Below are 12,513 nucleotides of genomic sequence, written 5' to 3' on the forward strand. Positions count from 1 at the left end.
AGAATGCATTTGAGCTTTTATCATTTTCATCATTTGCACTGTGGTTGCACAATGTTGGTTCTGAAAAACCAAGCAGAAAAATATCCCATGAGAAAAACTAAAATGGTCATGTGAGAGTTTCACTTGGATTTTATGTTTTGCACTGGCTTATTTTCACCGCAACATACATTTATATTTAAAATGGGCTAGTTTTTTGTTCCCATTTTGGCTGTTATGCAATTTTATTGTGTTTGTAACATGTGCAAGTGTGTTGAAAGCTGAATTTCCTCATGAGTCATGACCCCAGTCAAAATATAAAAACTCACAGTTAAATGAGCCAAACAGACTGAGGACGACAGCAGAGAAGAAAGCATCTGAAAACAAACGCTTATAGGATCATGAGACTCTACATCCTTTTCAGTTTTATGCTTTTGGCGGGTGAGAAATTACAATTTAACTTAAATCATCATTGCCAGCTATTATTATTCTAAACCTTGTAAATGAGCAAAATAAGAAAACACTAAGTCTAATGCACAAATGAAGCATAATTAATTTTGACAATGTTTATGTTCTAAAATTGACATTTATTTTAATTACATTTAAATCAAAATGAAATATTGGTGAAAAAAAAAAATAATTCCACATATTCTCGCAAACAAGAATGAGCAACCTATTAAGATTCTGGTTTTACTGTTAACGTTTTTTTTTTTATTTGAAGTTTACTGATGTTTTGTTGTTTGTTGTGAAAAGAGTAAACATGCAAATTAACATGCAAAGTAAACCTTGCAAAAACAATCCAAAATACAGTAATTATGCAAATTAAAGTCTTAATGTGTGTCTCTTTTTCAGTGATTTGCAGCTCTCGTGTTGAAGCTAGTCAAGGTATGAAATGTAAATGAAGAAAAAGACAAACAGACACATATAAAGACAGACAGGAAGCATAAAATAACACAAAAACTTTTCATTTCACAGTGACATTTGGCCCCCTCTGCAGTGGTAACCCAAGTAACCGTAAAAGAGGATGTGATAAAAAGTATGGCTGTGGAAACTATGGGGCCGGCCGGTAAATTCTGTTTTTTTATCATGTTGCTTCTGACTGTCTGTATAAAGCTCTATTTCACAAGCAAATTTTTTCTGACTTTTATTTCCTCATTGCTCTTTACAGAAGTCATTGATGACACATTTAGTAGTGACACATTTTTGGTGGAGGGTGTGTCAACATATTGATAATTCATTTTTTGAGTGTTACCACACAAGTTTGACACAACCCAAAAACCCAACTTTACACAAGATTTTAATTCTGTACCACAGGACATCAGCATCATTTGCGCAAATGATGCTGATGTCCTGTGGTACAGAATTAAAATGCCCTCATGTTGTTTACAACCAATATTTTCATAAGAAACTTCTTTCATAAGAAACATAAGAAACAGACTGACCAGACTGCTTTTTTTCCATGCAGTGGAAATGAATGTGTACTAATATTATTTGATCAGTTGTCACAAGACACATTAAAACGAATAAAGTTTGATGTCACTGATGTCAGATCTTGAATATGTTGCATAATGTTTGAATGTACATTAAGATTTTAAAGCTATGTGAGTAGTTTTTTTTTTTTTAAATCAACTTTCTACTTAATTTTGGTCACAGGGAGTAAATGATGATAGGACTATTCTTATTATGAGTGTTTGTGCTGCAGTGGGAATCGGAAACATATGGGTCTTGACATTGTGTGTGCTGATGGAGCCACAGTTTATGCTCCATTTGATGTGAAGCTGAATGGCAAAGCTGCACCATACATAAAGAACAATGCTATCAATGATGGCATTAACTTGAGTGGAGAAGGTGTGTACCTTATGTTAAATATTCTAAAGCATGAATAGCAATGTAGCACACATTTATTTCATAGAATAGGTCATATCTATATTGAAAATTAATATTAGTATATTAGTAAATATAGGACATGTGGAGTAAGATTTTGTACATCAAAAGCATAATCTCACATCTGTTTGGCAGGTCTCTGCTTCAAGCTGTTCTACGTTAAGCCGGACCGTTACACCGGGACCCTGAAGAAAGGGCAGAAGATCGGAAGTCTGCTCCCAATGCAGAAGGTTTACCCTGGCATCACTTCCCATGTTCACGTTCAAATGTGTGACAAATCAGATCCCACCAAGTACTTCTGATGCTGATGGAGTTGATGACCACATGCAACGGCAACCATCAAACCACTTCAAAATATTGTGCCATTTATATCAGCTTCTTACCTTATTTCTTTATGCTGGTGCCCAGCACTTTGCAATCTAACAATAAAGTTCTGAAGACTATTATGTTCTCAGTGTGACATGTCTAAAAAGTCAGGGTAGGCGATTTGTTCCAGAAACATTTTTTTGTTAGGCTGGTTAAAAGTCTCTTCACATCCTGATAGCAATCAATAAGTCAAGTGGTCTTAAAGTATTTATATGCATAAATAAGGCTTAGGACCATAAAATGTTTGTCCAGTCATTGCATTTGGTCCGAATGCAACGGTACATCAGGATGACTAATTATGCTAAATTATTTTCGAATTTTCAGAATTTTAGGGTAAACTAACTCTTTAATCACACATTTAGCTGAAGTCCATTTTGCACAGTTTGTAATTGCAGAAAACCACAGCGAGAGACAGAAAACTGTGTGCAACATTTGCTATTTGAGCATGTGTCAAATTGAGTACAGGATGTGGCCAAAGGATGTGGCCAAAATGTCATTGTTCATTGTCACATCTAGTCATCAAGTGTAGCAAATAAATTTTTAATGTAATTTTTCTTATTACCACCCATCATATAAATGACCTGTGATTCAGTTAAGTACATGTAACACATGTACATAATCATATAGTATTTATTTCAGTAGGATAATTTGAATTTAACAGTAGGCCACTGAATCTCAGCACGCTTGATGGTACTTAAGTGAATTTGGCCTGCTTTCTTTTAAGTTTACATTTTCCCCATGCATTATCCCAGTCTATGATTTATCCCAGTGTCCTGATATGCTGCTGAATAATCTGAATAAACTTACCAATGTCACTCATATTCACATTATTTACATTCTGCATTATAAGAATATTTTACAGTATTAGACCTTTCAGTGCATAAAATCTGTATTATCATATAATATTACTTTCTTGAGATATTTCAATTTTTCATATTTAGTTTTTAAAGAGGTTCTTGTTATTTTTAAACTATTTGATTTATTATTTTACAATATAGAATTGTAAATTTACAGTGCTACAAAATATTTTTTTTTGAAAAGAGTTTATTTTAAAATGTATGCATTTGCAATATTAATTAATCAAGTTGAAAAAAATACAATATAAAATAAAAATGGTAACAATACCTATTACAAATTAATATATCTGAATAGTGTAAATTTTGAGTCGTGCTTGTCCCCACGAAAAAAATAAATAAATAAAAATAATTTTTTTTTTTTTAGCTGATCAGACTGCAACGTCTCACATTTCAACTTATCCATTAGCTTCTTTAGTGGTACATTACAGCCTTTAGACATTCTCCAAAACTTTTACTGCAACGTATAATGACATTCCTAATAAAACTGTATCTGGTCCACTTGGTTTCCCACATTCAGTGATTCAGAAGTGTTGTGATTTTATAATTTATTAAATTAAGAAGAACTCAAAGGCGGTCTTCATTTGCTTTTTGCATACACTCATTACTACACTGGAATTTCCCCACTAGCATGCATACTGTCAAGGGTTTCATATTTTCTTTGAACATTGATAAAGACTCAGAGTGGGGAAGCCTATTAAATAGACTTCGATTGGTGTACATGATAATGTATAACCATTTACTGACACCAGATTATCTCTTTAAACTCTGTTTCTGTACGGCACGTGGTGTTCGGTTCAGCACTTCTGTCTAGCTTGGTTTTCGGTTCAGTGTTGTGGTTTATACATTCATGGTCCATGCTTCGTCTTTCATTGTGAGTATGCTTTAATGTTATTGTGTTACAGTATGTGTACCACGTAGTTCGTGTTTATCATCGGCCGAATGCTTTCATGTTGTCATGTTTTGTGTGGACACGCAGTCTGTGAGAGTCATTGGCTTCCTGCTCTTTATCAAGTTTTGTGTGAACACGTGACTTTAGTTATGTTTGTATGCATGTGCCACATGTTTTCCCGTCTATTATCTCAACCCTGCCCATCTTGTTATCTGTTTAGTGGGTTTTTTTCCCCACATAGGGCCTGTTCCATAAAGAGTGCTGGGAAAAGTGGGGATTAAAGTCCAACACCTGACATGAATTAACCTAAATAATATGTCTGGCCTGAAGCAGGTTATTTGAAGTTCACAAAATCTACTAATTTGAACCAGGTTGAGTCATTATAGTTGTGTGTCGACACTATCTTAAAGCATTCTTATTTTACATAATTTTATAAAAAATACAAATAAGCTTTCCAGATCTTTAGGGTTTTAACAATGTTTTTCATGCTTGTTCAATGAACCATAAACAATTATTGCACATGCAGATGTGGCCAGAGCAATAAACTGCAATGTTCGTAATGTAAGACAGCTGATCGTCCTTGCAGTGCCAAATCACGTGTAGCCATATGTCAAGTCACCTTTATTTATAGCGCTTTATACAAAACAGATTGTTTAAAAGCAGCTTTAAATGTGAATAATGTGCACATGAGGAACATTGGGAAGTTTATTCAGCAGCATATCAGGACACTGGGATAAATCATAGACTGGGATAATGCATGGGGAAAATGGAAAATTAAAAGAAAAGTCTGTGTAGAGGAATTACGGTTAACCAATATGCTCAATGAAGACCAGGGCCTGTTTCAGAAAGGAGGTTAAGTGAAAACTCTGAGTATGTTAACCCTGAAATGAGGGAAACTGGGTTTTCTGTTTCAGAAGGGGAGGTATGTCAAACCCGAGAAAGCAGGGTAAGTCAAGCCCGTTTCTGAAAGAGAGGTAACTTATCCTCAGAGTCACTTACCATGGTAACTTATCTGGGAACCTAACCTGTCTGGGAGCAGGTTTTTTAACACTCTTTAAGTCTCCTTCCCCTTTTTAAAGCATAAGCGATGTTTAAATACTTCATTCATTCATTCAAGCTACAAAAATAATCTTAATGCAAACTGAAACTTTCTTATTTTTTGTAAAATAAGAAAAATGCACTTAAATATTGTTTTTCCCCCCAGGAAAGACTAAATACCTTATGTTATTTTTCTTATGTAGAAAATGCATCTTGATTTAAGAATCTTTAGATATTTTGACTGGAAACAACAAGACAAACATGCTAAGAAGTAAGCATCATTTGCAGTGCAGTACATTCATTTATTGTGCATATTTCTATATAACATGTGGGATGCAGAGCACATCAGTAAGGCCGCTGTATGCAGAGCGGGAAGGAAAGTGTGCCTCGCTCTCGTTCTTTCTTAGAATTTTTGTGTTGTTTCCTGTGCACAAACCCGTGAGAGCCATCAAAGAAGAGATTCACAGGATTTGTGAAATCGGTGGTGTAGAAATCGGTTTAAATGAGGAAACATTGGAAGAACTATGTAGTTATTCAACCCGAACCTCCATCGCAAACTGTTTTTGTTTTGTAAACAGCACCCAGAGACTATGTGCATTTATTTTGGCATTGCCATTACTTTGGCTTTGCCAAATTATTGTGAAAAGACTTTTCCCGAATTGTTATTGAGAACACTGATAATGATTTTTCTCTACTTTGGGAAAATGTTTTGTTTGGAATTGTTAATTGGAAAAAAGTAATTACACAAAAATAAAATATTCTTACTTAATCTTCTTTTTTTGTTAACAAAATTTTATATACAGAAATTGACATTTTCTGGTCAGAAACCACTTTTCTATGTTTTGTTTACTGAAGTACAACATTACTTTGGGACTATCTCTGACTCGTGTAACAAGAAGGCTTTAAAAACAATTAAAATATGCAGCCTAAATCTTTTAATATGTAATCTTCCCTGATTAGTTATATACCCCTGTCTTGTGTCTGTTTTTCCTTTCGTCTATTTGTTCTACATTGTGGCTGTTTCCTTCTTTGTTTAATGTTCTCAGTATAAAAAAGAAAATGAAATAAAACACAAACGACTAGTAAAGGCGGTTCAGAGTCGATTCTTTCTTTTGGGAGACAATAACTTTATTTATCGTGCACTTTGCAGAACGTTTACATTCACAAACAGATATATTACACAATGTATGAAAGGGAATATTCAAAAACCACAATAGGGGCACTTTAAAGCTTAACCTGATTGAATCATGTTTTTATAGCCTACTTAATTTTTTTTTTGGGGGGGGGGGGGGGGGGGGGGTTTGCCCTTGGGATACCATGAAAATGAATATTAGTTTAATAACTTACCGCTTGCCAGTTTTTACCTCTGATATTTTAACTGTGATTAAGAATTAAACTTGCGTATTGACTCGGAAGTATGCTTTTTGTCGGGTGCTGTTGCCATTTGTGAAACGTAATTTCAGAGCTCCATTGATCATGGCTTTAGTCGTGGTGTATGCGAGTCAGCCTACTCAGAGTTGATTGAAATAACTCAAATCAGCTGTTCTGAAAACTAAAACTCAGAGTTTCCCATGTCAGGGTAAATCAAATCAGAGTTCAAGTTTAAACTCAGTTGGTTGAACCTCCTTATTGAAACGGGCCCCAGGAGTCAAAGTTGAAGTTCAGTCAGTTGACAGAGAGTTAAGATGATCCAGCCTCAAACTATCTTGAAACAGTAATATTTATAGTCATGTGGATAAGTGGGTTTATTTGATCAGACCCCAAGTTACATTGGCCAAATGTTCTTGTGTAGTCGTGCTGTGGAGCATGGCTCGTGTTTACCACTGGGTGTGTGCTTTCATGGTTTTGTGTTATGTGGAGCATGTGGCACGTGTTTATCATCGGCCTTGTGCTTCTTTATTGTCATGTTTTTTGCAGTCTGTGAGAGCTCTGGCTGTTATCACGTTCTCCCATCTATTGTCTCAACCCTGCTCTTCTTATCTGATTATTATTCATTCTTACTATCTGACTGTTATCTTATTATTGGTTCATTTGCCCTACTTTCTCTCCATTTATACCCTTTCATTCCCTATATATTCTCCATGTTCTCAGTCCGTTGCCAGTTCGTTGTTGTGACTTGTCCTGTGTGAACCTCTTTAGGTCATCCCATAATTTCAAGTCCTGTCCTGCCGTGTCCAGGCCGCTCTCGCCAGCCGTGCCGGTGAATCCTGCATTTTCTCCTCGGGTATAGTTTTTGTTTGTTTTTTGTTTTATTTTATCAATTACAAAAGCAAATAATACTTTGCATTTGAGTCCTCTCTACATCCTTACCCACAAACCTGACACAAACAGACTGAGGACGACAGCAGAGAAGAAAGCATCTGAAAACAAACGCTTATAGGATCATGAAAGTCTACATCCTTTTCAGTTTTTTGCTTTTGGCTGGTGAGAAATTGCAATTTAACTTAAAGCATCAGTGCCTGCATTTTTATGATATAATAGAAGTCTATTGCACAAATGAAGCATCATTCATTTTGAATATGTTTATATTTTAATTAATCTGTTTAAGGCTAAATTAAATACAGGTATAAAAGAAAAATAAATATTCATGTTTCACAGATTATAGTAAACGAAAATGAGTATTAAGATGAAGTTTTATTGTTACCATTTTAAAATAATTCACTGATGTTTTGTGGTGTCATTAAAAACATTGTGAAAAGAGAAAACATTGCAAAAACATAAAAAAAAAGGAAATACAGTAATTATGCAAATTCAAGTTTTAATGTGTGTCTCTTTTTCAGTGATTTGCAGCTCTTCTGTTGATGCTCAAGGTATGAAATGTTAATAAAGAAAAAGACAAACATACAGACAAAAATAAAGACAGACAGGAAGCATAAAGTAACACAGAGATGAGTTTAAGAAAATTATGTTTCTATTTCACAGCGAAATTTGGCCGCCTCTGCAGTAGTCACTCACGTAACATTATAAGAGGATGTGATAGACATGGCTGTGGACATTATGGAGCCAAACGGTAAATTCTGCTTTTGATCATGTTTCTTCTGATTGTCTATATATAAATCTCTGTTTCACAAGCAAATTTTGTTTTATCTGACTCTTATCTCCTCATAGCTCTTCCCAGAAGTCATTGACGCACATTTAGCAAATAACACATTTGTAATGGAGGTGTGCTGTGACATATTGATATCATTATTTTGTTTTGAGTGTGTTACCACACAAATTTGACACAACCCAACATTACAAAATATATTTATTCTGCATCATACACTCTTAGAAAAAAAAAAAAAAAAAAAAAAAGGAGTTCTATATAGAAAGGTTCTTTATTCATTTTGAATAAATCCTTTATGGCAAATGGGCTCTATAAATTAGACACCATTCTAATACAATAAAACAAATAAAATTCATCACCATTTACTCACCCTCCATTCAATGGAAAATTTGGAAATGAATGTGTACTAATACAATTATTCACTACAATTGTCACACGACAAACAATAACAAAAAAAGTTTGATGTAACTGATGTCAGATCTTGATTTATTGCATCATGTTTAAATGCATATTAAGATTTGAGAGCTAGGGAAAGAAAAATAACTTTCTACTTAATTTTGGCCACATTATGTGTGTTTGTGCTGCAGTGGGAAAGGGAAACATATGGGTCTTGACATTGCATGTGCTGATGGAGACACAGTTTATGCTCCATTTGATGTGAAGCTGAATGGCAGATCCAGGCCATACGGAAATAACAATGCTATCGATAATGGCATTAACTTGAGCGGGAAAGGTGTGTACCTAATGTTAAATATTCTAAAGCATGAATAGCAATGTTGCAAAATTTTCTTTTAGAGACATGTTTGTGGAAAAAACAGTGCTTTCTTGATAAAATACTACAACTACTACTACTAATAATAATAATATAGGAATAAGACTTTGTACAATAAAAGCATAATCTTATATATCCCTCATCATCTGTTTGGCAGGTCTCTGCTTCAAGCTGTTCTATGTTCAGCCGGACCGTACCACCGGGACCGTGAAGAAAGGGCAGAGGATCGGACGAATGCTCCCAATGCAGCGCGTTTATCGTGGCATCACTTCCCATGTTCACGTTCAAATGTGTAACAGATCAAATCCCACCAAGTACTTCTGATGCTGATGGAGTTGATGACCACATGCAACGGCAACCATTAAACCACTTCAAAATCTTCTGCATCTCTGAAAAGTTATACAGGGACCTGTTACAAATTAAATTCTAAGTTGAAATGATAATTTATTGATTTAATTAAAACTTTTAAGTTGCAAACATTATTTTTTGAGTTCTGTTGGACATAATAATGTTGATCCATGCCTTAATATTGTGTGTACTTTAAACTCAAATTTCTGTGTTAATTGATTGATTGTTATTTTTATTTTGTTGTTGTTGTTGAACCAACAATTTTTTTTGTGTATATCAGCTTTAATTCTTAATGCTGGTGCCCAGCACTTTGCGATCTAACAATAAAGATTTAAAGACTATTATGTTCTCAGTATTACATGTCTTAAATAGTGCCATCATAGCATATAAATCATCCTTTTTTTAGACTTTTCAAAGAAATACAAAACATTGTCTGCTAATTGCACTGAAGTTATGGACACTGATAATTAGTAAGTGAAGTAAAAACAATCAAACGACATACAAATCTCTAGAGTGGCTGTGTGCTCTAATAAATATTCATGTTTAGTTTGAGCCGACCTGCTTTTATTTTTTATGTTGTTTTGTGTAGTGCTCTGACCTCTATTCTCGGGCTCTCTGTAGCAACCATTAATTACACATTTAGCTGTAGCAAAGCCCCTTTCAAGAAAAGTCTGTTCACTCAGTGACCAGATTTGCAACGCCTCCGGGCAGCTATTTCAGGCATCCAAGACCAAGTCCTATCTATTTAAATGGGGGAATCCTGAAATCTCAAAAAACTGCTTGCCGAATTCACAATTAAAGAAAATATTTCAAATCAGCCACAAAAGGAGAAAGAAAGAGGAAAAATGTCCTGCTCACGCTCGCCCATAAAATGGCAGTAAATAGTGACCAGCATTAAGCTTTTTAAAAAAGTCGGAAAAGTATCACAGAATGATCCCATGCTATACACGTGTCGTATATTCCAAGTGTTCCGGGGGTATACGATATGAAATTTAACACATTATTTAAAGAAAATCCTGACCTTGGCCGTTTGTCTTGCAGTGCACGGCACACAAGTTTTCAGAAATCAATATTAACAAAAACAGGACACAAAATACAATCCATGTACCTTCTTCTCTGAGGTGATTATATCTCTTGTGTTTGTCATAACAAAAAGTTATCAATTGTCATTCTGACTATCATCAGACAAACAGAGTTCCAGTCCGGAGATATTTAACTCAGTGAAGAAAGTACACTGATACATTTTTTGGGGATTCCTAGGCATTATATTTTGTGTTGTGTTTTTGTTAATCTTGATTATTCTGGGTGAGATGGAGTAAACTGCGGAGCTAACAGAGAAATAATACATTACATTTCATATTGTATACCGCCAGAACACTTGGAATATACAACACGTGTCGCATGGGATCATTCTGTGATATTTTTGCATCTTTTTTAAAAAGCTTGATACTGGTTGCTATTAGCAAGCAATAGCCATCATTTAACCCATTTCAGCCTTCATCTAGCCAAAATAACCTTGAATTTGGTACATGTCGTTTTTGCCAAAATAACTTGCAAGATGTACTGTATAATATTCCAGCATGTAAGCCAAGCCAACAGTGATTACATGGGTGTTTGGTTTAATTTCTTTGACATGCTATCTAATTGATGACTAGTCTATTCTTGGGCTATGGTTAGACTTCTATTAAATTTTCACTGACGACAACACGTCTTTTAAACGCAAAATTGCTTGCTGGGTTACTTACTGCAGTTTTTTTTTTTTAAACTCTCCCTTTGTGGCCCATAAAAGAAATAGGGTATATGTCATTAGAACAGCAGGGTGAGTAATTTATAACTCCACTTTTAGACATACACTTGCTAACTTCCCTAAGCACTTCCCCTCGGGGGAATCCCCACCGCTATTCTGAAGTGCGTTCAACTTCAAGTGGATAATGGAAGTTTATTTGGGCTGACCCTCGAACCCTCGATTTTGACCGAGGGAGCGAGTCTACTCAACATGTGCACTTCAGGCAGATCCATAGCCCACAATGCACCATGATTGTGACATCACAGCAGATCATGTTTAATTTACCCCCACCCCACACAACTCTGATATTGGAGTTATTTTGACATTTAACCACATTTAATACTTGTAGCTACCTTAAGCTGACTGTTTTTTTTTTTGTTTTTTTTTTTTACACAGTTATAGTTTATTGTATTGTTATTTTTGTTTGTGTATTTTTTATTTATTTTATATTTCATATAAATACAGTCTATTAATATTTAATATTTGTTTATATGCAATTTACAGCCCAAGCATACGTACAGACCTATAGAATGGTGCGTAAACAAATTTATAAGGAAAACTGTAAAAAATCTGCTCCATATACGATTCCAGTGATAAAGGGCTTAAAGCTACAATATGTTATTTTTTTCGCCACTAGGGGTCGCTAACCTCTTACAATAACAAAGGCGTAGGTTGATGACGCAGTGATAAGCGGAATGATGGGACTTGTCCTCATGCTGAAGGATCTAATAATGTTTAAGGATGAGTGAATACATTGATGTTTTTAATATGACATGGTATGAAGCAGGTCACGGTTGCTAATGAGAGACGGATATCAACGCCACACGCGAGTCCTGCGGATATAAAGGAATAAGGACATTTTATTCTACCGAACTAACGTACCCGCAAGTGCTGAATTACTACTCACACAGGTCAGTTTATTTGACGAATGAAACTTGTGAGGTAACGCAGCGCTGTTTCACTTGGTCTATCACACTAATCTGCATTTGAGTGTGTTGAAAGTTATAATGTTATTCTATGAGTTAGTTTGTCTGCATGAGATCAACATTAGAATAACTTACTGATCATATTCTAACATTTCATCATGTTGAGCTATATAACATTGATTCGTTTTATGTACATTTGCTCACCTGTCTAATAAAGTACATACAAGAGTGGCATCTCTGTCAAGTCGAAGTTTGTCAAGGACGTGGAGCTCTTGGCATCTTGAAAACGCCACGTTGATATTGATCCTCGTTTTAGTTCTCCTTTTGTCCCAAAGTCTGCTTGCCATGGTCAATAATGTTTGAACGAAACAACAACAGCGTGAACATGCTTCTAGAAGTAACGCAGTTGTCTGCGTCTGTCGCAGTGGTTACTATGGCAGTATGAGCGGAAACCAGGGATAACGTGGATATTACGTCAAAAAATCTTTGGGAACTTTTGGGATAATGTAAGTACACAACTGCAGTAAATATATCACACTGTGCAAGTGATTTTTGGATATTTTATTACAAAATTCTTACATATTGTAGCTTTAAGTTATACTTGAAGATATACTTCAAGCGAAAT

General features: G+C 35.1%; 2 protein-coding genes across 3 annotated transcripts; both read left to right on the plus strand.

Moving 5' to 3' along the window:
• The first annotated feature begins 306 nt into the window (after window positions 1-306).
• LOC307171755 (leukocyte cell-derived chemotaxin-2-like) lies at window positions 307-2,303 on the plus strand. The gene is made up of 5 exons (XM_079893560.1): window positions 307-417; window positions 829-861; window positions 952-1,042; window positions 1,679-1,824; window positions 1,996-2,303. Exons 1-5 carry the CDS (start codon window positions 378-380, stop codon window positions 2,160-2,162), a joined length of 477 nt encoding a protein of 158 aa, XP_079749686.1. The 5' UTR covers window positions 307-377; the 3' UTR covers window positions 2,163-2,303.
• Window positions 2,304-3,745: 1,442 nt separating this feature from the next.
• On the plus strand, window positions 3,746-9,516 carry LOC307171756 (leukocyte cell-derived chemotaxin-2-like). 2 transcript variants are annotated; one of them, XM_079893562.1, is made up of 6 exons: window positions 3,746-3,954; window positions 7,150-7,434; window positions 7,791-7,820; window positions 7,933-8,020; window positions 8,644-8,789; window positions 8,986-9,516. In XM_079893562.1, the coding sequence occupies exons 2-6, from the start codon at window positions 7,395-7,397 to the stop codon at window positions 9,150-9,152; spliced, it is 471 nt and encodes a 156-aa protein (XP_079749688.1). In that variant the 5' UTR covers window positions 3,746-3,954; window positions 7,150-7,394; the 3' UTR covers window positions 9,153-9,516. The 2 variants fall into 2 exon arrangements, with proteins under 2 accessions (XP_079749688.1, XP_079749687.1); XM_079893561.1 differs by lacking the exon at window positions 3,746-3,954 and having other exon boundaries at window positions 7,111-7,434; window positions 8,986-9,515.
• The last annotated feature ends 2,997 nt before the right edge of the window (window positions 9,517-12,513 follow it).

This window comes from Squalius cephalus (genome assembly GCF_949319135.1).
Source record: "Squalius cephalus genome assembly, chromosome: 14".
NCBI classification, from domain to species: domain Eukaryota; kingdom Metazoa; phylum Chordata; class Actinopteri; order Cypriniformes; family Leuciscidae; genus Squalius; species Squalius cephalus.

Coding starts and splice junctions, on each gene's coding strand:
- LOC307171755 (XM_079893560.1), top strand. CDS start 378: ATGAGACTCTACATCCTTTTCAGTTTTATGCTTTTGGCGG. Junction 862..951: donor TCGTGTTGAAGCTAGTCAAG/GTATGAAATGTA, acceptor TTCATTTCACAG/TGACATTTGGCCCCCTCTGC. Junction 1,043..1,678: donor GGAAACTATGGGGCCGGCCG/GTAAATTCTGTT, acceptor TTTGTGCTGCAG/TGGGAATCGGAAACATATGG.
- LOC307171756 (XM_079893562.1), top strand. CDS start 7,395: ATGAAAGTCTACATCCTTTTCAGTTTTTTGCTTTTGGCTG. Junction 8,021..8,643: donor GGACATTATGGAGCCAAACG/GTAAATTCTGCT, acceptor TTTGTGCTGCAG/TGGGAAAGGGAAACATATGG. Junction 8,790..8,985: donor CATTAACTTGAGCGGGAAAG/GTGTGTACCTAA, acceptor TCTGTTTGGCAG/GTCTCTGCTTCAAGCTGTTC.